This window comes from Chiloscyllium plagiosum, chromosome 43 (genome assembly GCF_004010195.1).
Source record: "Chiloscyllium plagiosum isolate BGI_BamShark_2017 chromosome 43, ASM401019v2, whole genome shotgun sequence".
NCBI lineage: Eukaryota > Metazoa > Chordata > Chondrichthyes > Orectolobiformes > Hemiscylliidae > Chiloscyllium > Chiloscyllium plagiosum.
In genome coordinates, this window is record NC_057752.1 from 7,126,669 (window position 1) to 7,151,046 (window position 24,378).

Consider the following 24,378-nt stretch of genomic DNA (forward strand, 5'->3'; position numbering starts at 1 on the left):
ATTAGTAGACATGATGAAGGACAAAATAAGGAAAAGCAAATGTATAATAAATGACTATGACAACATTATGGATATGATAATTGGTAAATTAGGGACCAAGGATAAGAGCAATAGGTCAAAGAAATTGAAATATAAAAAGGGATTAATTACTAAGCAGAAGGATAGTAGACAAGAAGGTAAGACGAGGGTAAATAATGCTAAAAGAAGATATAGTAGGGAAAAAGGAAAGTTTAAAGAAACACAGGTTTTATATAAGAATAAAAGACAATATTTAGCTAGAACTATGATGGGAGCTCCAGCTAAATGCGAATGTCCGCTTAGCAAGGAGGAATTGGAGGATTATTTTAAAAATAGATTATCTAATCCTAATGATAAAAGTAATTTGAGAGGTTTTGTCAAATATAAAGGTCAAATTGAGGGATCAATGTGTGACATGCTGACCGGCCCTATAACGGTAGAGGACGTCAATCAGGCCATTAAGGCGATGGACTTTAAAACTGTGGCGGGGCCGGATCAGATGACGCTTAAAGAAGTGATTAGAATATTTAATAAAGATAATACGATAATCCTCAGAATTTATACCATTTGGTTGAAAACAGGCAGTATCCCTGATATAGTAAAAATAAATAGAGCAGTATTAATCCCCAAAGTTAGTGATGAGGTTGGGTTAAAGGATTGGAGACCCATCACAATAGGTCCAATTTTGCTTAGGCTTTTAACGAAAATTATAGCTAATAGGTTAAGTAAAGTTATAAATTTAAATAAACGGCAAAAAGGTTTTATGGCAGGAGTAGCAGGTTGTGAAGAGAACATTAACATTTTGGAGAATATCATTAATGGAGCTAAGAAAAAGAAAATCGACACAAATTGATAATAAATGCCCTGAAGAGAACTCAACTCCCTCCAGTTTTTATTAAATTAATTATGAGCTTATACAATAATAATTTTACTAGGATCGAAGGTTTTAATTGTAAAGCAAATAAGATCAAAATTTTAAGAGGGGTTAAACAAGTACTATTGAAGAAACGAAAAAAGGAATATTTTTGGGTCAAGATAAAGAGAGTTATCATTGTGTAACCTTAGCGTTTGCCGATGATATAGCTTTGATCAGCCAATCCTATGAAGGAATGGCATACAATTTAAAACTGATAGAAAAACTTTGTAATAATACTGGGATAGAGGTTAATGTAAGAAAAACAAAAGGATTCTACTTTGCTTATAAAAATAAAATTTATAATGATAGGGCAAATTGGAAATTTAATGAGGGAAATATACAGTTTATAGATCCAGGAAGCACCGATAAATACCTTGGTACAAAAATTGATCCATGGATTGGGGTAAGCCAATTGAACTGGGAAGACCAATTAGGTATTTGGATAGATAATCTTAAAGGATCTCTTTTAAAACCTGTACAGAAATTGGAACTCTTTAAAGTGTATTTTATCCCTAGACGTTATTACTATTTAATTTTATCGGAAGTATCATTAAACTATCTTAATAAACTAGATAATATAATTAAAAGTGCAGTAAAAGAAATATTACATCTCCCACAATCCATCACAGATGGGTTTTTATATACTAAGACCCGTGATGGTGGCCTTGCGTTGAATAAACTGTCTACATTTATTCCAATTACTATTTTAAGGAAATATGAAATGCTATACAAATCCGAGGATGAAATTTTACATGCCTCATTTTCATTCGAGGGTGTTAGTATCGATACAAAAATGCAATAACTTAGTAAATTGAAAGTTTTAGAGAAGATTTAGAATCCAAATATAAATTGACAATTGGAAGAAATGGATATCACTCATGAGGAGAATTATGGTATAGAGGAATTTAGTAATAAGAACGATACCAACTGGAGGTCTATAGAACTTCAGAAATGGATGGCCTTGCCCTGTCAAGGGGCGGGCATCCATTACTTCAAGAACGATAATTTCTCCAATAATTGGTTGACAAAAATTCAATATATGAAGATGTCCAAAGTAATAAATTCAATTTTATTATGAACGAACTTATATCCTACAAGGGCGTCTCTAGCTTATGGAAGGTCATTTAACATCAAGAATTGTCGGCGATGCAATGATAACTCAGAAACGATTGCGCATATTTCAGGATGGTGTCCCTATGCAAAACATATGAGGATTAAGAGACACAATAGAATAATGGAAGAACTAATAAAGTTTATCAAGATAAAAGGATGGATAACATACGTGGAGCCACGCATAAAAGATAACACTGGGAAATTATGGATACCAGATTTTTGGATACCAGATTTAATTTTTAAGAAGGAAAATCATGTTATCGTGGTAGACGTAACGATTAGAATGGACATGCAAATTAACTCACTGGAACAGGCTTGGGAAGAAAAGAAAGAAAAATATAAACATCTAGAAAAGGAAATAATGGTCCTTACAAAAGGAACAAGAATATCCTTTTATGGATTTGTGATGGGATCCCGAGGAAAATGGTTTGAAAAGAACAATTAACTAATGAAAGACCTCGGGATTGAGAAATTTAAAACTTTTGTTCAAAATATCACACATCTTGTGCTATCTTTGACTCTCGAGCTTTTAAGGATTTTTATGGACTCATAGGATTCTCCATTTGACAGAATTTAATAATTTTTAATTTTAGATTATTTTAAATAAGGTTTTAGGTTAATTTTAAACTAGTATTAATTTTAAATTAGTATTTTATGATTTTAATATTTTATTAGTAAAAGTAAATTATTTTAAGTCATTGATTATGGGTGGTGGGTAATATTGGTGTAATATAATTAAAGTGCACGCAACACATAAGAAATGATGAGCGGTAATATAATCGAACGGTTGAAAAACCCAGCTCATTCCTCGCTTTATTGATGATTCTGGTTTACAACATTTTATCCTGTTCCTTTTAAGATCATCTGGCTGTGGTTAGCTAGATAGGGGTATACTTTTGTTGACGAGCGATGATAAAACTCGAAAAGGACATGATCCATTCATATGGTGAGTGCATGAAATATGCCCAGCATATGCTGCCCTCAAACCAGTTGCGGGGTGTGTGGGGGGGTAGAGACTGTCACACATCTCCTGTTAGAATGTGCCTTTGCAAAGGAAGTCTAGAGAAAAATGCAGTGGTTTTTGTCAAGGTTCATCTGGAGCATGATGAGTCGTGATGCAGGACTCCATGCTCTGCAGTCTGTTCCCCAGGATGCACCCCGAGACAAACATCAATTGCACCTGGAAGACCATCAAATCAGTGAAAGACACTCTTTGGTCTGCCCAAAGCTTGTTGGTCTTCCAGTGCAAAGAGCTGACCTCAACTGAGTGTTACAGACTGGCACATTCCAAGGTCCAGGACCACGTGCTGAGGGATGTACAAAAGCTTGGGGAAGCTGCTGCTGACGCGCAGTGGAGAAAGACCACCACCTAAGGTCTTTCTGCCAAAGTTAAATGGGGTCCGTTCAACTGTAAAGTGCTCGCGTTGTCTCAAATGTAAATGTAAATAGTGTCCTACATAGGTAAGAAATGTCTTTGACCGTTGCAACCGTCAGATCCAACTTATGTTTTTCTTGACGTGCAAAGACTATATGGAATTGCTGTAGTAGCTGTGTGTGTACAAAATTTTTTTAATTAATAAAGTCTATTTTTGCAATTAAAAGTTACAGAGATGAACAGATTGGCAAATTAACTAGGAGCAATGTTACGAAATGTTTGAATACACTGTGCCTGAAAGGGCAACTGAAGTAAAATATAGAATAACTTTGAAAAGCAAACTGCATAGAAACTTAAAGGGACAAAACTTCGTAGGCTACAGTAAACAAGATTTGGAGGTGCCGGTGTTGGACCGAGGTGTACAAAGTTAAAAATCACACAATACCAGGTTATAGTCCAACAGGTTCATTTGGAAGCACTAGATTCTGTCAATCCATTTTTAGATGAGAATCAGTCTGCCCATTGTGGCACTGACAGTCTCACACAGGGCAGCTCACACCTTAAATGCATTATCTGGGTCGACATGGCACCAATTGTTAAAGTTCACTTGAGAATGTAACTTTGAAATGTTCTGGAATTTACATATGAAAGAACTGAAACCAACATGTTCATTCTAAAAGATTAAAAATCACACAACACCAGGTTATAGCCCAACAGGTTTAATTGGAAGCACACAAGCTTTCGGAGCGTCGCTCCTTCATCAGGTGATAGTGGAGGGCTCAATCCTAACACACAGAATTTATAGCAAACATTTACAGTGTGATGTAACTGAAATTATACATTGAAAAATTGATTGTCTGTTAAGTCTTTCATCTGGTTGAATGCCACGATTAAAAATCACACAATGCCACTTCTTTCATGTGTAAATCACAAAACCTTTTTTAAAAAGTTGCATTCTCAGGTTAGATGTTAACAATGGTGATAGCTAGACAATATGTTGAAGGTGTTAGCCCCCTGTGTTCTCTGTCTATGCCATGATGTTTAGATTGATTCTAATCTAAAAAGTGAGATAACGGAGTTTTACATTAATTCATGCAGTTTTTGAGCAAAGTACAATGTAACCCTGCAAGTACAAATTCACCCCACAAAATATATTTGCGCATGTGGGTCTTTGTCTGTGTGTCTGTCTGGGTTGGGGGGGGTCGTGAGTGTGAGAAAGTGTATGTGTGTGTGTGTAGTAAGTGTTGAGTGTCTTAAATCTGTGACGGGGTGCATGTGTGAGTGTGTGTGTCTGTAAGGGTGTGTGTGGGTGTCTGTGTGCGCATCTGTGTGTCCTTGTGTGTGTGTATAGGAGTGTCTGTGTGTATGTGAGAGTGTGTGTGTGTAGGGGTGTCTGTGTATGGGTGTATAGTGCAATGGTGGTCACATCAGTTCAGTTTTATCACACTCTAAATTTTTGCTATAAATTCTGTGTGTTAGGATTGAGCCCTCCACTATCACCTGATGAAGGAGCAAAGCTCCAAAAGCTACTGTGCTTCCAATTAAACCTGTTGGACTATAACTTGGTGTTGTGTGATTTTTAACTTTGTACACTCCAGTCCACGACCGGCATCTCCAAATCATTCTAAAAGATGAGAGACTTAACAAATAATCCAGGTCTTTTTCAATATATCATTTCAGTTGCATCACACAGTAAACTTTCACTATAAATTCTGTGTCTTATGATATTATACTCCACAACCACCTGAAGAAGTAGCGCTCCGAAAGCTAATGCTTCCAAATAAACCTGTTGAACTGTAACCTGGCGTTGTGTAATTTTTAACTTTGTAGTAAACAAGGGAATGAGATTAATTGGACATCGTTTTCAGAGACTTAGGACAGGGAGGATGGTCAAAATGCTCTCCTATATCTGAATCCTTCTATCAACTGATTACATATTTCGTACCTCTGAATAACAACAGCAGATACTGCACATAGCAACATGTTTACAATTTAAGGAGACTCCGGGACCCGCCTAAACGGACAAATTCAGCTGACCCGGAAATGGCGTATTTAATAATTTTGGATACACTTTTAATCTATTTGAAAATTATTATAAATGTATAATATGCCTAGCCCTTCTGTAATATATTTAGATCGAAATAAATTGTCAAAAGAAAAGAATGCTGCAAAACTAATTGCTGTAACCCGGAAGTCTTTGTGTATCGCCTCGGTTAAGTTTGGGGCCTGGAACAAGCGATAAGAAGCGGGAGCTTAGTGTAAATGAATAAAGGTATGAGGTTCTCGGGAAAATAGATATATGTGTTTTTTTTTGTAAAGGGGCTAATGTCTAGTGTTCATTTTTTTTCTATGCCAAAGTGAGTGGTTATGATGGAAATAAATAACACGCTTCAGGCTGCGGATCTGCTTGAACCTCTAGTTGTCTTTGAGCAACTTTCAGGGTCAGTGTCTGTATTAAACAGACAACGATGAACGTTGTGTGTTTTACTTTCCAATTTCAGCTCTTTTTTCCATTCCGCAAAATTGCTGCACCATACTCAAATTTTAAGGCTTAGCCATTACTGATTTTAGATGTGGGAATCAAATATAATATTACTAAATTTGCAAATGACTAAACTAGGTGCACGTACGACTTGTGAATGCAAAGATGTTTCAAGGGGATCAAGAGAGGTAGAGCGGGCGGATTTGGGGATTGTAATATAGAGTAATGAGGTTACCCATTTTGGTAGGAGCAATAGAAACACCGATCCTTTCTTAAATGTTGAACTTCAAAAGGACTTGGGTGCTTTCTTTCATGTGTCACTGAAAGATACTATGAAGGTACATCAAGTGATTTAAGAAGGTGGATGGTATATATTTTTAAGCAACTCTTTCAGATATATTATGATGCAGGTGGCGCAGGTGGCGTTTGAACCCAGGTCTTTTGGCCTAGACGTGGGGGATACTACACCTATATCAAATGAGCACCCTGGAAGGCAAATGGCATATTGGCTTTTATTGTAAGAGGGTTTAGTATAGAAATAAAGATGTCTTACAGTAATTATATAGAGTCTTTATGAAATCACGCATGAAGTTTTGTGTGCAGTTTTAATCTTGCCTAAGGAAAGATATACTTGCCATGGAGGGAGTACAGTGAAGTATTGCTAGACTGATTCTTGAGATGTAGGAGTTGTCCTATGATGATGAACTAAATGGGCTGAGCCTATATTCTGTGGTCTTCAGAAGAGTGGGAGATGATCACATTGAAATGTCAATATTTTTTCAGGGTTTGACACCATCGATACAAGAAAGAAAATTTTCTCTGAATGAGGAATTGAGATGAAGAGGAATTTCTTCACTCAGAATTGTGAATTCTCAAGCCCAGAGAGCTGTGGGGGCTCAGTTATTGAGTATGCTAAAGACTTGGATTGATAGATTTCGACATATTTACAAACGTCAAGGGACATTGAAGTAGGATATCAGTTGTCATCTCATTGAAGAGCTGAATAGCCTACTCTACTTCCTATGTCCTCTGCTCTTTGTTCTTGAACTGTGGTCCTTTTTTATGTAAGCATCAATTATGTTTCCTAATGTTTTACCTTTAACCAGATTCTTAAATTAACAGATCAGAGTCTTCCTACACTTTCTGTACACCACAATCCAGCCCTTATAAAAGTCACAAATCTGTCATGATAACTGTCATGGAGGAATTATCTTTTGTTGTTTTTCTCCAAATCTTTGGTTATTGAAACAGTTGACTAAACCATCTTCCTCCAACATCTTTTTGTTGTCCAGCTTGGTAGTCTGTCAGGTTTTGTCCCTAACCATTTGATTGAAGCCAAAGCATCTGACATTCCCTTCTCGTCTTGATGCTGTTCCCTCCCGATTCCAGAAATGATTTATCTTTGGTCTTTATCTTAGTGGGGTCCATATGGAGACTGACATGCTTCCAGGTGTACCTCTCCTTTACCCCTTTTGACCCCTCATGTTGTCATGTTGCTTGTTTGAATTGGGTGAGCTGCAGTTTCTTCAGCTAAACATCAAAACTGAATGATAATCTTAAACCGAGGTACTAAAGTCTTATTGTGAACCTTGAGCCTCCTCAGAGGCAAGTCAGAGAGTACTTCTGGTGCTAGGGGAGCCAAGGCCAGCTATGGCACCTTTTGGTTTTTTTTTGATGGGGGGGTTGTGGTGAGGGGAGAGATATAAAGAACTGAGTAATTCCTTGCTGTTAATGAGCAGAATAAACAGCAACAGAATGAAAGGTTTGTTATGTTTTAAAATCGCTTTTATTCACAGTTTAGTTACCCATACCATTGTGTGTGAAATTTGCAAATGAATGTCTCGTTCTTGCAAAATAACATTTTCACATGACCCAGCAGCACTAATTGAAGCAATACATCATCCAAGCAAAAGGGGGATCAAATCTGATCAAACACCTCCGAAGAACTGCTGTAAATTTGTGTTGGTAACTTAGTGCTACTAAGATCAACCTTTTCACATAGAATCGTATAACATTTATAAATAGACCATTTGACCCAACAGCGTTTATGTTTTATACAATGCATCGTCCTTGTTAGTTTTCAACAAATTTAGCCTTAGCCATAGCCATTTGCATTGACTCAGTGGCAGATTTAAAAAAAATGGGTAACCCTGTCAACCAAACTTGTGGGAGCAAAATAAATTTCCCCTGGATTTTATTTTCTTGGGAATTTTGAGCCTTTCCCATTTGTGAAAGAACGATTGCACTCAGCTACCTCGAGCAAATTGCTCCTTCTGTAAGAAAAGGCCAAGGGCTAGTGATTCCATGTCTGATTGAGGGGGGAGGAAAAAGGTTACTGTTGCAGAACTGACCCAGTGAAGCTGGAGGAAGCATGCTTGTGTGACAGTGAACAGGTCGAGGTTAAGACTTCAAAAGTTAATTACTTTCACTTAGGTTAGAAAGGTGCAGTACAGTTCTAGAGTCAAAGGTCAGAGTCTTGTGCACATAGGTCTTGAGTGCGAGACTTCCAAAAAAAAGCTGCACGTTGTTTATAGTTTATACTGCAATATAATTTTGCTCCCTTGCAAAACCTAAACAATTCTGGAGAATTATGCCTTTTAACGAACCAGTGTAATTAACACCATCAATAAAATCTCTTCCTGTTAACTTCTGTGATCTGCAGTTTTATAACTTGAATGATTTAATCTGTTCCTGGCCAGTTCTAAATTATTTTTAATAAATTTGTTTAGAGGGTGGTACGTGTATGGAATGAGTTGCCAGAGGATGTGGTGGAGGCTGGTACAATTGCAACATTTAAGAGGCATTTGGATGGGTATATGAATAGGAAGGGTTTGGAGGGATATGGGCCGGGTGCTGGCAGGTCGGACTAGATTGGGTTGGGATATATGGACGGGTTGGACTGAAGGGTCTTTTTCCATGCTGTACATCTCTATGACTCTATATATACTTTTTCAATATTGTTGAAAATAGGGCCTTTGGCCATGCTGTCCCATTTAAAAGTGCTCTGTAGGATGGTAAAAATACATGTATTCAGCTCCTTCTCACTAAATTTTGCACAGTGCAGAACAACAGTTAACAATATATCTTCAGCTGTTTGTGACTGGTACCTCTAGTAAACGTAAAATCACCGCAGTCCCGGAGGATCATCAAGCTGTTCTCTTCTTAGAGAAAGACAACTAGTGACGGTTTAACCTGAGGGTCACCATGCCTTATGTGAGGGGAGAGGTTGAGAAGGAGAGTCCTTCGTGGTGACATTAGCTGGTGTGAGACTTGAATCCGTATTATTGGCATCACTCTGCATTGCCAATCAGCTGCCCAACCATCTGTAGTATAGCTGAAACATAAAATACAAGTCAGAAGTATAAATTATTGTGTAAAATTGAGGTTATTTTAGTCAGGTATTTGTAGAGCTCAGAAGTTGAGCCTGACTGAACTCAAAATCGAAGGGAAGCAAGCTTAACTGCTGGAGAATTGATACCAGTTTTAAATTTGTTTTCCAGATCTACAAACTTTTGATCAATGAGATACCATTGCATGGAAAGCCTCGTACAGTGACTTTGCTAGTATCACGTTGCCACGGATGATGAGCAATTCTACCTTGATTGGTCAGAATAGCTCTCTGGAAGGAAGAAATTTAGATAAAGGTATTGTATTCTCTGGAGCTTGGTGCTTATTTTAAAAAAAAGTTTGCTCAAGTTGCTTCTGGTTCTTTTGTCAATCATCTGAAATTTATGTCCTCTGGTTACCAATGCTTCTATTACGTATTTATTCAAACAAAGCTGTTTGTGATTTTGAACACCTTGATCAAGTCTGCTGTAAGGAGAGCGACCCCACCTTTTGCAGTCTTTCCAAACAGTTAAGGTCCCTCTGTTCTGTTATAATTTCAGTAAATCTCTTCTGTGCCCTTTCTAAAGCTTAGAGATGTGCATCTCTTTCCCCATCTTCAGAACCGCAGTGTTTGCATGTGTAGGTGTAATAATAGTGGATTCGTGAAAGAGGAATTTAACAAATGAGGTAATCAAGTGACAATCTGAACTGTGAGTTTTCACAGTTGTGTGCTGTTGAAGAATAACAAATAAGTTTCTGTGTGCATTGTGGAAGATTGTGATTTCTCCCCCTCTCCTGTATTTTAGTTGCATGAATCTCAAAAGCTTTTTTATTCATTAATGGGATGTGGGCATCGAAGGCTAGGCTTGCATTTATTGCCCATCCCGAGTTGCCCTGGATAAGGCACTTGGGCTGCCTCCTTGAACCGCTGCAGTCTCACAGTGCTATTAGGAAGGAAGTTCGGGACAGTGACAGTGAAGGAATGACATTATAGTTCCAAGGCAGGATGGTGAGAGGCTTGGAAGGGAACTTGCAGGTGGTGGTGTTTTCACGTATCTGCTACCTTCTCCTTTTAGATGGTAGAGGTCGTGGGTTTTAAAGATGCTGTCAAAGGAGGCTTGCTGAGCTGTTACAGTGCATCTTGTAGACAGCACACATTTTAGACTAAGCCTGAATTTTATCTGGGTCTTGTGACATTTGGACACGAACTGCTTTGATATCTGAAGAGTTACAAATTCCCTCCATTATAAGGTCAGAAACAGGGATGTTTGCAAAATGTTCAGCACCATTTGCAGAATACTTGATACTGAAGCAGCTTGTGTCCATGCACAGCCAGACCTGGAAGAGATCCAGGGTTAGCTTATAAGTGGCAAGTAATATTTGCACCATGGAAGTGCTGGGCAATGACCATATCCAAAAAGAAAATATCTAACCAGTGCCATTCCTGGATCTTCCACTTTAACATCCTGGGAATTACCATCGCTCAGAGACTGAACTGGCCCAAGCATATCAATACTATGGCTGCAAATGCAGGTTGGAGGCTCAGAATTGAGAGAGGAATAACTGATCTTCTGACTCCCCAAGGTCTGTTGATCGTCTACACTCTAGAATTTAGAAGCTTAAGGGGTGATCTGATTGAAGTCTTCAAGATATTAACAGGAAAAGACAGGGTAGATTAAGATAAACTATTTCCTCTGGTTGAAAATGTGTTGCTGGAAAAGCGCAGCAGGTCAGGAATCCTGAAGACGGGCTTTTGCCCGAAACGTCGATTCTCCTGTTCCTTGGATGCTGCCTGACCTGCTGTGCTTTTCCAGCAACACATTTTCAGCTCTGATCTCCAGCATCTGCAGTCCTCACTTTCTCCTCAAAGATTAGATCTGTTGCAGTGTTCCTTAACGCAAGTTCAAAGAACAACACTTCATTTTCCATCTTCTCCTGCTGAACACTCTCTGCTCATTCCTGAAGAAGGGCCTGTGCCCGAAACGTCGAATCTCCTGTTCCCTGGATGCTGCCTGACCTGCTGTGCTGTTCCAGCAATAAAGTTTCAACTTTGATCTCCAGCATCTGCAGACCTCACTTTCTCCCTGTGTTCTCTGTCTATGACCTGGTGTTGAGATTGATTCTAATCTAAAAAGTGAGATAACAGAGTTTTACATAAATTCATGCAGCTTTTGAGCTCAGAGTTCTACATGAATGTATGCAGTTTTTGAGCGAAGTGCAATGTAACCCTGAAAGTACAAATTCACCCCACAAAATATGTGTGTGCATGTGGGTCTTTGTGTGTGTGTGTGTCTGTCTGGGGTGGGGGTTGAGAGTGTGAGAAAGTGTGTGTGTATGTGTGTAGTGAGTGCAGAGTGTCTTAAGTCTGTGAGGGGGTGCATGTGGGAGTGTGTGTGTGTCTATAAGGGTGTGTGTGCACGTCTGTGTGTACCTGTGTCCGTGTGTGTGTGTGTAGGAATATCTGTGTGTGCAATGGTGATCACCATTGCAATGTGACATGAACCCATGTGACAGAGAACACAGGGGGCTAACACCTTCAACATATTGTCTAGCTATCACCATTGTTAACAGCTAACTCGAGAATGCAACTTTTTAAAAAAAAGAGTTTTGTGATTTACACATGAAAGAAGTGAAACTATCACTGTACTCTAACAGATGAAAGGCTTAACAGACAATCAATTTTTCAATGTATAATTTCAGTTACATCACACTGCAGATTTTTGCTATAAATACGATTGAGCCCTCCACAATCACCTGATGAAGGACTATAACCTGGTGTTGTATGATTTTTAACTTAGTTCACAGCAGCCTGCTTGTTTCACATAATCATCCACCAAAATCCACGTTCACTCCCTCAACTAAATGCACAGAGGCAGCCATTTTTATCATCTACAAGGTGCACTGCGGCAACTTATAAGGCTCTTTCAAAAGTATCTTCCAAACCATCATCTCTACTTTCTAGAAGGACAAATCATATACATGAAAACACCACCGAGTTCCCTTCTAAGCCATGTATCTGACTTCGGACTGTATTGCTTTTCCCTCACCGTTATTGGGTAAAATTCTGGAACTCTATAACAGCACTGTAGGTGTTTCTACGTCTCCTAGACTGCAGCATTTCAAGAAGGTGGCTCACCATTATCTTCTTGAAGGTAATTGGAAATGGACGCTTAAATACCCCATGTCCCGTGAATAAAGTTTTTAAAAAATCCATTCTGACCTCCTTTCTCAAACAATGTAACCCATCAGTCACTCCCAGATTCAGTCTTTGCTGTGTGCTGCAATAGCTTTTTGGCTTGGGTCTTAGTAGAGGTGCTGGAAGAGGTACTTCTTGGCTAGAGGAAGGAAACACTGTCAGGATTTGTATTTGTGATCCCTGCTGCTGGAAGATGGTAAAAATGTGATTGAGGTTGATTGTAATTTTTTGGGTCCCATGCATCCTGTCATCAAGTTGTATGTCGCCCCTTGCTGTCCCAAATAAAGGCCACTTGGGGGCGAAGCGACAGTGGGTATGTAATATCTATTGATTTATACCCGAGCACTCAGGAGATGATGCAAGAAAGATGTGAGAAAATGCATTTCTTGTGAAGGAAAGGGTAAAATTACTTCAGTTAATAGGCTTGCTAGTTATCAATCAGTGTAGACAGTGTGTACTTTAGGGCGATATTACAAGTCAGGTAGAGTCACAGCATTAAAGTGAGTAAGTCAATCTTGCTGCTTATATGTTAGATCACATGGATGGTAAAACTCATCTGTTTTTACATGAAATAATAAGCAATGCTCTTTTTCTTTATGAAGCTGATCAGCAGTGTACATTGGGTACTATTGGGACAAGGCTTATGTCGACAGGGTCTGTGGGGAGATCTGATGGGGCCCAGTCCCCCTCGGCACAGAAACGCACCGCAACTCAAGCTTTCAGCCTACTTCCCAAACGCAGAAGCTCATCCAGGTAATGCAGGGGTGGAAATGCTGTCTCTTCAGCTCGCCTACAGCCTTTTATTTACATGTCATTTATATGACAGTGCCACTTCTACTTGAAATGGTTCTCTGCAATATTCATCACCTGTCCCACTCGATATTCTGAATTTTATTTATGGTGTGGGGTGGAGCTCTGAGTGCTGGCACTGGCAAAAGCAAAGCAAGATTATAAATGCTCATTCGTTTCCAAATGGCAGTCAGATGTTTGACAGTGGCTCATGGTGGTAGTGGTGGCCATTTATCTTTGTTGTTGGTTGCACCTTACCTCCCAAAGACAGGGAGTTGAAGACAGCTTGGAAGAAGATGTTCTGCATCTAGTGAGGTGTATAGGTGAGCTAGTATACACCACAGTATTGCCGACAAAAACAGAGCATTTGTTATTTAAGACCTTTTTCACAGTATAACTGGACTATCAAATAAGGATCTGTGATATTCAAGTGATTCTGCATGGATAGACCACTTTGATACAGGGCGGACTGAACAGAGCCTGCATGCTGTAAACAGTAACTATACTGGGGGATTTAACTTGAGAATTTGTCAAGTGTTTCAAACTCTCAGAAGCTCTGACCACCCCTCCATTTTGAAATCATGTTGCTTGGTGTTCCTTCTTTCCATCACCTGTATTTTCATACACATTTGGCTGAGTAAACTGAGTTGAGGAAATGATTTCAGAATTACTTTTTGACTGATTTTCTACTGTTTGGATCTCCCCTTGTTGAGTGACGTCCTTCCATGTTCCTCTGATTGTTGTTCACAAGCTTTCCAAAACTGCTTGTTAGGTGGGAAAGGAAGGAGTCATCTCTCTTTCTTTCTCTCCAGTTGTTTCTTTCGCTGGTGCTGGTCAATTCTCTGACAGTGGCAACTGCCAACACACAGTTCAAGCCTTCTGGTGGACTGTGCCACACTACTTTATTTAACTCCAATTTAAATGATGCTTTCATTGACCTGTCATAAAGTTTGTGATTCTTTAAAGTTCATCTTAAGTAAAGAGATAAATTGTAATGGTGATCGTATTAATGGGCCATGTGCAAATTGTTGAGGGAATGCAGATGTCATGCATTTAAGACCTGGATTTTAGGATTCATATTGTTTAACAGGATGAGGAGTGCCACTGATGAGTAGCCATATTAGATGCTTTGCGGCTAGTTTTTGTACTAGTACATGTGTGTGTGTTTTCAAATTACTCCTAATTTATTTTGCTAATCTCCTGTCTGCTGAACATGGTGTTAGCACCCCTTTGGGACTTTGCTTAAGCAAATGTTGTTTGTGGATGTGACTGTTGGATTCCTTGACCCATAAAGGGCATCACAACAAAGCCTGATCCTGTTTGAACTTGCTGACCATGTATCCAGCAAAAGTCAAATGACAGAAATGTGAAGTGAGTGCATTTTCCAAGTGCTAATTATTGCCTTGGGTATAAAGCTGTGTGGGTTAGTGGCTATTTGTGTGTAGTGGAGGTTTATCTTTCGAGGCCCAAGAAGCAATGGTGGTGGTGTAGCACGGTAAAGTTTCAACATTGTGAGGAGTTTATTTGACAAAAAGTCATCTTCCCTGCAAAGACAGAGATGTCTGTGCCACGCATTGAAGCATATTATTGTTTTGGCATTCCTGTGTTTGGACATAGAATGGTGAGGAAGGCTGGTGAATGAACAACATGAATGTTCCGTTCCCAGTTCCACTGTTCTTGAGAGTTTGTTTAGTACAGTTTGTAATGACTGCAATGTGAGCAGTTTTGTGCTGTAGATTGACCCTCTTGGGGTTGGGATGAGACTACCTCAAATGCAAACATGTTGCACTCCAGCATTGGCACCATGTGCTTTGTGTCATCCTCCTTACCCTCAAATATTTTGATGTTTCCATCTTAACAAAGAGAACCTTCACTCCATCAATTTGGATTGGATTTAAACTCAAATCTGAGTTCAAGTGATTGGTCAAGATCACAGTGTTATTGAGATCTCCAGGCCTAAATTTTAAGTTGGGAGCAATTTCTTTCTTTAGCAATAGTTCAGATTTTAATCTCTGCATCTGGAACAGTCAGGGTACGCTTCCTATTCTTACTTAACCATGTTGTTCTGTCATTTTCTTTTGCACCACTGACTGACCATTCTTACATTGTTCCATTTTCCAGATCCATAAAACGCAAGAAGTTTGATGATGAGCTAGTTGAGAGCAGCCTCGCTAAATCTTCCACTCGGGCAAAGGGTCCAACAGGGATGGAACCTGGGCGATACTCTGGCAGTGAACCATCATCCAATGAGAAGAGAAAAGTATATAACTATACAAGAAAACAAAACTCAACAAAATGCTGGAAATACACAGTAGATCCATCAGCATTTGAGAAAACAAAGGGTAGATTAATGGTTGGCCAGATCCTTTTTATTGACCTGTCCCTTTTCTTTGTCAGAAGCTGATGAACTGCTATGTGCTTCCATTTCCAGCTTAATTGGTTCTTAGTTGGGTTTTCACCATCAGCAGTGTTTTCCTTTTTTCTATCTGTGCTCTTTAGGCAGTTAGTTAATGGGTTAATGTTTTCTAAATTTACTGAGTGGTTCATTTCCCACATACACCTCACTGCTTGGTTAAGCAGAGTCCCTATGACATAAGAGGAGGCTGTTCAGCCCAGGACCTCTTGTTCAAGCAACCTGGTCAGTCCCAATTCCACACCTCTGCAACGTTGGAAGCTTTGCTTACTGTGAGTTATTTTCATTGGGACCTGTTCAGCTCCAAATAGTGTGATGCATTGAGTAAATGCTGAATAGTGCACTGCTGCATGTGCTGTCTAGCAGTGGAATTCGGGTGTGATGCAAGGCAAAGATGCACTTGGACTGGGAACAGTCATAAACTGCCTGACCTTATTCCCAAAGTTTGGCATTGTCTTGAATCCTTCAGTGGTGATACTGCCTTGTGTCATTTTCCAATCTATTTTTTGAAGCCTCTGATTTGTAGCTCCATGCTGCAATTCCCGGTACTTGCTGATTGTATCAAGGATCACGCTCTAACTGATGAATCAAAGGAGGCTGGCACTGAAAATTTGTTCCTTGTAGATGGTGGACAGGCATTGGCGAGTCGGGAGGTGAGTTACATGCCTCATTTCCCAGCCTCTGATCTGCCAGTTTGAATTGTGATTTATTTTCACTCTTTTGGATGTTGGCTGACCTGCTCAATATTTCCAGCATTTTTCTATGTTTTATTGCAACTTGTATTGATTTGAGTTTCGTTTTTAACTTCTTGTGTATCTTTTCCTTATTCACTGAAAGATGATGTATTCTCTGAATTTTATCACAAAATCCACGTGTAGAAGAAAACTTTAAGCTTGTAACTAAATTGTTTGTTCCCCAATGGGTTGGTAAAGCACTGGTTGTAGCAATATCCTATCCAGGCCATGTGTTTGGTTAATGTTTTAATATCGCTCTATGATTCTTCTAGCAGATATCAAAATCTACTACAGTGCCATCAGCTCCCAGTAGCATTGCCAAGAGGTTGAAGAAAAGCAAGCAGCCACTTCAAGTCACAAAAGATCTTGGACGATGGAAACCAACAGATGACTTGCTGTTAATAAATGCAGTCTTGCAGGTAAAGTAGAGGTAGTGAGGACACATTTCACAAATATGGGATTGAAATAGCTTTTATCCTTGTATCCTACATAATGGATGTCTGTATTCTCAGAAATTTGGAACATTGTATCAGCTTATTTACTTGTCTCGTCCCATGCTTCATCTTCTGAATGTAATCAGGACCTAATTAATCTCAAAACACAAGCAAAATGCTGTGGATCTTGAGAATGGAAAGGAAAAATACAATATCCTGGAAATACTCCAGTAGTACTGGCAGCATCTGAAGGGGAAAAGAAAGTTAATGACCTTTTGTCAAAAACCTTCCCTCATGGGAAGCGTATATTCTCTCCGATCTACTTAAGTTCTATCATTTAAGTCATTTGAAACCTGGAAATAAACTTTAATTTTATCTCATCTTTACTTTATCCCATGTTTTATTTTTTTCTACACTGTCTCCCCTTTCTGCTCATGCTACTTGAACTGGTTTCTGAGATGATGGCTTCCAATTTAAGTGCATTTGTGTGTATTTTTTTCCAAACCCTTTTCAGCTTCAGGCCTGTTGCTAAGTTGCCTTCTAATCTGCAAAAGTGATTTGCTGGGCCGACGTACTAGTCTTAAAAGTAATTTGCTTTTAAGATCTTGTGATAATGTGATTGTGATGTACCGTGTATGATTTATACATATGGCAAACGTTTTATTAACCGGCACCTATGGGACTAGAAGTATGCCGTTTGGTGAAATATTCCGGTTGATCAAGGAGTCCACATGAACAATGTAAAAACATAAGTAATAGAAACATAATGCAAGGGGTATGCAGATCACTTTATTTACAGCATTAATCTCTTAAATAGTAATGCAAATTTTGCTTAAATAAAACTTATCAGAAGAGAGCCTTCTCACTTGTCACCCTCAGCTGACTACTTGGATATTGCGGGGATTGCAATAACAAAGTAAACATCTGGTATTTGAGGTATATATAACGTGTGCCGGTTTATTGAGAGTGTTCATAAGGTGCAGGTTAAAACAAAGTTTGCTGCATTTTAATATCATTTATTTGGAGGTTTTGGATTTTTGAATTTTGAGTTCATGGCATATGGGTTTTCTGTGTCTGAAGGGGTTTAATGATTAACTTATAAGTATTCTTGTAGCCATAGTGATGTCTTTTAAAAATCAGTCTGAGAATGTGCTTTTTGGAGGCTTATTGGGATTTGATTATGTTGGGAGAGTTTACAATGTAGTGCATTAAGCTTTCAGAAGCAGAATTCTGTTTTGGGCATACGGGAAACACCTAATACTTGGAAAGCAGCTTTATGTTTCAGTTTGGAACAGTTCTGCAGGGCTCTGAGCAGAAGCTGAATGTGTAAAGCAGTTGCTCCTGAGAAAGAGAGAAGATAGTTTAGAATTGTTAAAAGTAGGTTATTGATACATCTTTGTGTATATAAGGCAAACTGGATCCAGAAAAGCAGAAAGTATTCTTTGGTATTTCAGCCCATGGCTTTCAACCACTCAACTCATTTGTAGTACCTGATTCTTGTCACTAGGAAGCGCTACAGTGCGATAACAAAGTGATGAGAGACAGTCAGATAGGGAATGTACATTAGTTTTTCAAAAAAGTAGTGAATTAAGAGGAAAACTCAACCTTTGTACCAAAAATGATCTTTTACAAAATTTCAAATGGATCAGAACACAGGAATGAACATGAGCCACTTTGCACGTGACCTAAAGTGTGTAATAATTTGTAGTGTTGTGAAGATGTGACTGATATTCCTAATCTGTGCCTAATGTTTGGGCCTGATTCAGTTGTGCACTGTATGCTTTCTGTTTAGTTCAGGATTTTCTGCAGTGAGTGGATTGAAATGTGTTTAAACAGAAAGTATATTTTGTTATGTCCATATATTAAAGTGTGGTAATTTAATGGAAATTGTAGATTGTGGGTAATGCATATGATATAAATTGGAATTAAACCTTCTTTCTACTTCTTACAACTTACTGACTCAGTCTTGAATCAACTCATCACTTTTCCCTTTATTTTAAAAAAAACACATTAATTTAAAAAAACATTAATTTATTGCTTGAGATAAGGAGAAGATCCAGTTGCCTATTTTTGCTCAGTGATGCCTGATCTCTGCTGGAAGATGTGCATGTGAGATGGTTGAGGAGAGAATCTGTCTCTGCTGGGATACATTTGAATAGTGCTAACATGACTTGGGCTGTACACAGTGAGCAACTATTTGGGGTGAGGTTCTGGACTGTTAGTTCCCCTCTTTTGCTGTGTCCCAGCACAGTTTTGGAAAGAAGGGATAAAGATTGTCGGAGGGGTGGGGAGGTTGGTGAGCGTGAAAGAGTGTGGAGAAGAACCTGTGTGATGGTAACTGCCTTGTGCAGCTGGAATGGTAATGTTCTGCAGCTGAAAACCTGCTGGATCATTCTATGCTGCTGTTTAGAGCATGTTTTATTTAGTAACCAATAATATTAGCATCTTGCCCACCAGTGGGCATCCGTATATTAAAATTTACAGTGAATGTTTCCATTCTTTCTGTGGGCTGATGTTGTATTTTTGAACTACAGACAAATGACTTGACTGCAGTGCACCTTGGAGTGAAGTTCAGTTGTCGTTTCACATTACGGGAGATCCGGGAGCGGTGGTATGCACTGTTGTATGACCCTGTTATATCGAAGTAAGTAAAGTGACTACAAAATGAAAAGCTGCTGAGCTGCATTTAAGACTAACAATAATCTATTACATCTGCTCTGTTTTTCTCTCTAATGAATCTGAATGTTCTACTTATCAATGTGTACATTCGTGCTAAGAAATAGAATGTTTTTCACTTTGTGTATGTAAAACAGTTTGTGAATTTAAAATCATTGCAGCTGTGGAAGACAATCCGTTGTCAAGTGAATGGACCAGTAATTTGAAACATGATTGTACAGTTCAGATGTAAGCAAATTGCTCAAAGGTTTGCTCACTGTCAAGAGTCTGTGGATTCACAACTGTTTCATAACTTTTTCCTCCCTGTTTATATCTTGTGTAAGTCTGAACCTTGAAAGCTCATGTGAACCTGAATCTGTTAATGGCTGCTTGCTCTTTCAGATTGGCTTGTCAGGCGATGAGACAGCTTCACCCTGAAGCAATTGCAGCAATTCAGGCCAAAGCTCTTTATAGCAAGGCAGAGGAGCAACAGTTGGCAAAGATTGGATCGGTAATGAATGCAGTATTTTCCACAGGGTTAAAACACAGTATAAATTATCTTTCCTTTTAGAACTGGACATTGGCATGGTGGCAAGGTGTGGGGAAGAGAGCAGGTTGTTAAAAGCAATTTATTATTTTGAGGATCAAATTGATTGTAGCCAAAGACTTGAAGTGGATTATATTTTATACAGAATAATGCACACAATGAACCGAGTCCCAAATGTCTTGAAGGATCCTGATTAAATTCCAGCTCTCAGTTCAGCATGGCAACTATTGGAACAGTGCCCATAATAGGGGTAAAGTCTTCCAGGATTTGTGTTCTGATTGCTTTTGGAACATTCTTATGGGAAAGTATTGAATGGGGTTAAAGTTATGATGCTCTTAATGTTCAAAGAACCTGGTAGCATTGCCTCTGGTCAGACAGCCATGGAGAATGGCCATCGGAGTATAGCACTGGAGAGCTGCTCATACTTGGTCGCGGTTTTCTCCAGCAAATCTTAAATGTCTTCAAAAGAGGGAAGAAAATGTATCCATTGATTAAAATATTTTAATGTGACCTTCTAATATCAGTAAATGTATAATAAAACATTTTTAACAAAATCATACAAGCAAGGAAATTAAGAGCAGGAGTAGGTCACTCAGTCCTTGAGCCTGCTCCGCCATTCAGTGAGGTCATGGCTGATCTGAGTATTTAGTGTTCCTGTATATCTCTAAAAAGCTTTCACCCCCTTGCTTATCAAGAATCTATCTATCTCTGCCTTAAAAATTCAGTGACTCTGCTAGGGGAGAAGAGTTCCAAAGATTCCAGAGCCTTTGAGAAAAAAAATCTCCCTAACTCTGTCTTAAATGGACCCCAAATTTGCAAACAGTGACCCTCAGGTCGAGATAATGACATGAGGAAACAATGTTTCCACGTACATCCTGTCAAGACTCCTCAGGATCTTGTATATTTCAATCAAGTCACTTTTTAAAAAAAATCTCCAGTGAATACAAGCCTAGTATGTCCAGCCTTTCCTTGTAAGACAAAACCCACTTGTTCCAGATATTAGTTTAGTAAACCATTTCTGAACTGTTTCCAGCGCATTTACATCCTTCTTAAATAAGGTGACCAATACTGTGCACATTATTCCAGACCCGGTCTCACCAGTGTCCTGTACAACTGAAGCATGACTTTTGTACTTTCATATATAATAGCCCTTCCAATAAGCGATAATGTTGGCTTTCTTAAACTGACCGATCCAAACCTATCTGACTGTACTCAATTTAAGTTCACTTGGATTTGGAATTTCATCGTAGCTGGTCCCTAACTAAATTGAGCACATTCTTTTCAATTTGGAAGAGGGAGGTTTTACATGTCTTTGCTTGGATATCTCGACCTTCTAACAGAGCAGGGCTGACAGAACCACCTGCTATTGTTTACTTTTTTTTCTGTTCTCTCCATAGACTAGTCAACCCACACTGGACACCTTTCAGGAGTTACTGAACAAACATCCAAATGTTTTCTATCAGTCTCGCACTGCTAAATCTCTGCAGGTTCATTGGCAGCTGATGAAACAATACTATCTCTTAGAAGATCAAACAGGTAAAAGCATGCTGGCTTTGTGGCTGATGAGCAGAGAGTAGACATTCATCCAATGCTTTCCCCATACCCTAGGAAGTTTCTTCAACCTCTGAATGTGCTGGTGAGGGCCACGTTTGTTTTTGGTGCTCATACGTTCGAGGTTGGGGTGGTACAAGTGGCTGTGGAAGATGCAGGCACCTATCATCATGCAAGGTGGCCATGCAGTGTCGACTTATTAATTTGACATCTGCTAAATGTTAAAATATTAGGAACTTAGGAGTAGCCTATTAAGTCCCTCGAGCCTGTTCCATGTTCAATGAGATCATGGCTGATCTATGGCCTAACTTCATATGGTCTTTCACCCATATCCCTTAATACCTTTGCTTAATAAAACATTATCTATTTGAGATTTAAAAATAACAACTGATCCAGGATCCACTGCCATTTGTGGAAGAGAGTTCTGAACCTTTACCATCCTTTGTGTTTAGCAATGCTTCCTAACATCTCTCCTAAACGGTCTGGCCCTAATTTTCAGACTATGCCCCCCCCATCGTTCTAGAGTCCCCAGTTAGTGGAAATGGTTTATCTTTATTCACCCTGCCATTTCCTGTTAATATCTTGAAGACTTTGATTAGATCACGCCTTAACCTTCTAAACTCTAGTAAAAACAGGCCTTATTTGTATAACCTCTCCTCATAACTCCTGAAGTCTAGGTATCAACTTGTAAACTACATTGTACTCAAAGCCAATATATTCTTCTGAAGGTGTGAATTTCTCCACCCAGGCTGGACGGCAGTTCACTAACATTTGACTTAAAGCGATGTCCTCCCACTTAGTTTTAAAGAAAAAAAACTGCTGATGTTTGTTGGCCAAATTCACTTTGGGAAATGTTGGCAGGCATGAGGTACATCTGAATAATACATTGCATGAAGTACCAGTAAGTGTCCAGCATCTGTTGCTGAGTGAGAGTCTGACTCTTTAGGAGAGAGAAAGATTACATTTTATCATTTAGTAATGATACAACAAAGTAGGAAGCCGCATCCTAATTACAACATGTTCTGGTCTGTTCGGTTAAAGAAGGTTATAGGAATGCTTATCGAAACAATATTCGACCTCTCCCGTGCTTCACATCTCTGTTTCTGAGCATTACTTCAATCACACACTATGCATCTGTATTCTTTAGAATCTGGTTTTGCCTTTATGAAACATTTTTGGATGTTGTTATGCTAAAGGCTTTATATAAATGAGCTTTTCTGCTGTCGATTTAATGTGCTGTGGTGATTTTACTCCGTTTTCCTTACTGGTTCTTCACTTACTTGCTAGTCCAACCGTTACCGAAGGGAGATCAAGTTCTGAATTTTTCTGATGCGGAAGACATGATTGATGACAGCAAACTCAAGTAAGTGTTAAAAGTTTTGTTTACATTGGGAAATGAATGTAATTCTCTCTCCACCTCTTTATATTCGTGTCAAAGTGATCGCTTATTTCTGAAGTAGTAAAATAACAGAGGTGTGATATTCACCTTGTACTTCTGGAACCTGGGTTTGAATTCAGCATAGACGTCAATTGAACTGTTTTTGTTTATTGGGTGTGTAGCAGCTTGATATGGAGTGATTAGGAACAACATCACATAAAAAAGCATGTTTAAACTGGTGAATCTTAGTTACGTGAATGCTTTCTTTTTTCAAGTTTTCATTTATTTTCCTAGGTTAGAGGGAACATCACTATATGTGACCGTTCTATTCTTCATTAAGATGGTGAATGACTTAGTTGATTCTGAGACTAGGGTCCTGATTATAAATAAAGGAAACTGCAATGGTCTGATAAGTTGGAGAATGTTACTTAAAAGGATGACTATGGTTAGGCAATGGCAAACATTTTAAAGGTGCATCGAGGAACGACAAAAATTAGCTATTCTTGTCTGGCACAAAAATGAAACAGGAAAGATGGCCTGAGCATGGCTAACAAGGGAAATTCGTGTTGGTGTTGAATCTAAAGAAGGGACATACAAATTGGAGAAAACCAGCAAACCCGAGAATGGGAAGCAGTTTAGATTTCAGCAAAGAAGGACAGCGAGATTAACTGCCTCAATGTAAGCTTGCAGGGAGCATACAAAAGCTTCAATTGGTACGTGAAGAGAAAAAACTTCGTGAAGGCAAATGTCAGAAACGGTAAGTTTTATAATGGGAAACAAAGAGATGGAAGACCAGTTAACTGCAAAGGACGAGACAAGTAACATCCCAAAAATGTTGGGTAGCACAGGGTCCAGTGAGAGAGAGAGAAACTGAAGGTAATCAGTATTAGTAAGGAAATGGTGCTGGGGAAACTGGTGGGATTAGAGACCGATAAATCCCCAGGGGTCCATAGTCTTTGTCCCAGAGTACTTCAGGAAGTGGCCCTAGAAATTGTGGATGTATTGGTGGGCAACTTTCAATATTAGACAATAGACAATAGGTGCAGGAGTAGGCCATTCAGCCCTTCGAGCCTGCACCACCATTCAATATGGTCATGGTTGATCATTCCTAATCAGTATCCTGTTCCTGCCTGATCTCCATAACCCTTGATTCCACTATCTTTTGGGAGCTCTATCCAACTCTTTCTTAAATGAATCCAGAGACTGGGCGTCCACTGCCCTCTGGGGCAGAGCATTCCACACAGCCACCACTCTCTGGGTGAAGAAGTTTCTCCTTATCTCTGTCCTAAATGGTCTACCCCGTATTTTTAAGCAGATAACTCTGGTTCGGCACTCACCCATCAGCGGAAACATGTTTCCTGCCTCCAGAGTGTCCAATCCTTTAATAATCTTATATGTCTCAATCAGATCCCCTCTCAGTCTTCTAAACTCAAGGGTATACAAGCCCAGT

At 39.1% G+C, this 24,378-nt stretch overlaps 1 protein-coding gene across 6 annotated transcripts in view; it reads left to right on the plus strand.

Annotated features, from left to right (window-relative positions):
- Window positions 1-5,496: 5,496 nt before the first annotated feature.
- Window positions 5,497-24,378, plus strand: part of mcrs1 (microspherule protein 1) — a 36,046-nt gene continuing 17,164 nt past the window's right edge. Inside the window, exons 1-11 of one of the 6 annotated variants that reach the window (XM_043681892.1) lie at window positions 5,497-5,694; window positions 6,688-6,968; window positions 9,405-9,548; window positions 13,030-13,180; window positions 15,338-15,476; window positions 16,142-16,282; window positions 16,636-16,782; window positions 19,332-19,441; window positions 19,855-19,963; window positions 21,397-21,535; window positions 22,838-22,913. In XM_043681892.1, the coding sequence (XP_043537827.1) occupies window positions 9,485-9,548; window positions 13,030-13,180; window positions 15,338-15,476; window positions 16,142-16,282; window positions 16,636-16,782; window positions 19,332-19,441; window positions 19,855-19,963; window positions 21,397-21,535; window positions 22,838-22,913 (1,076 nt within the window). In that variant the 5' untranslated portion in view covers window positions 5,497-5,694; window positions 6,688-6,968; window positions 9,405-9,484. Of the gene's footprint in view, window positions 5,695-5,842; window positions 5,864-6,687; window positions 6,969-9,404; window positions 9,549-13,029; window positions 13,181-15,337; window positions 15,477-16,141; window positions 16,283-16,635; window positions 16,783-19,331; window positions 19,442-19,854; window positions 19,964-21,396; window positions 21,536-22,837; window positions 22,914-24,378 lie in introns of those variants that run through there. The other 5 variants (XM_043681893.1, XM_043681890.1, XM_043681894.1 and 2 more) reach the window with 5 other exon arrangements.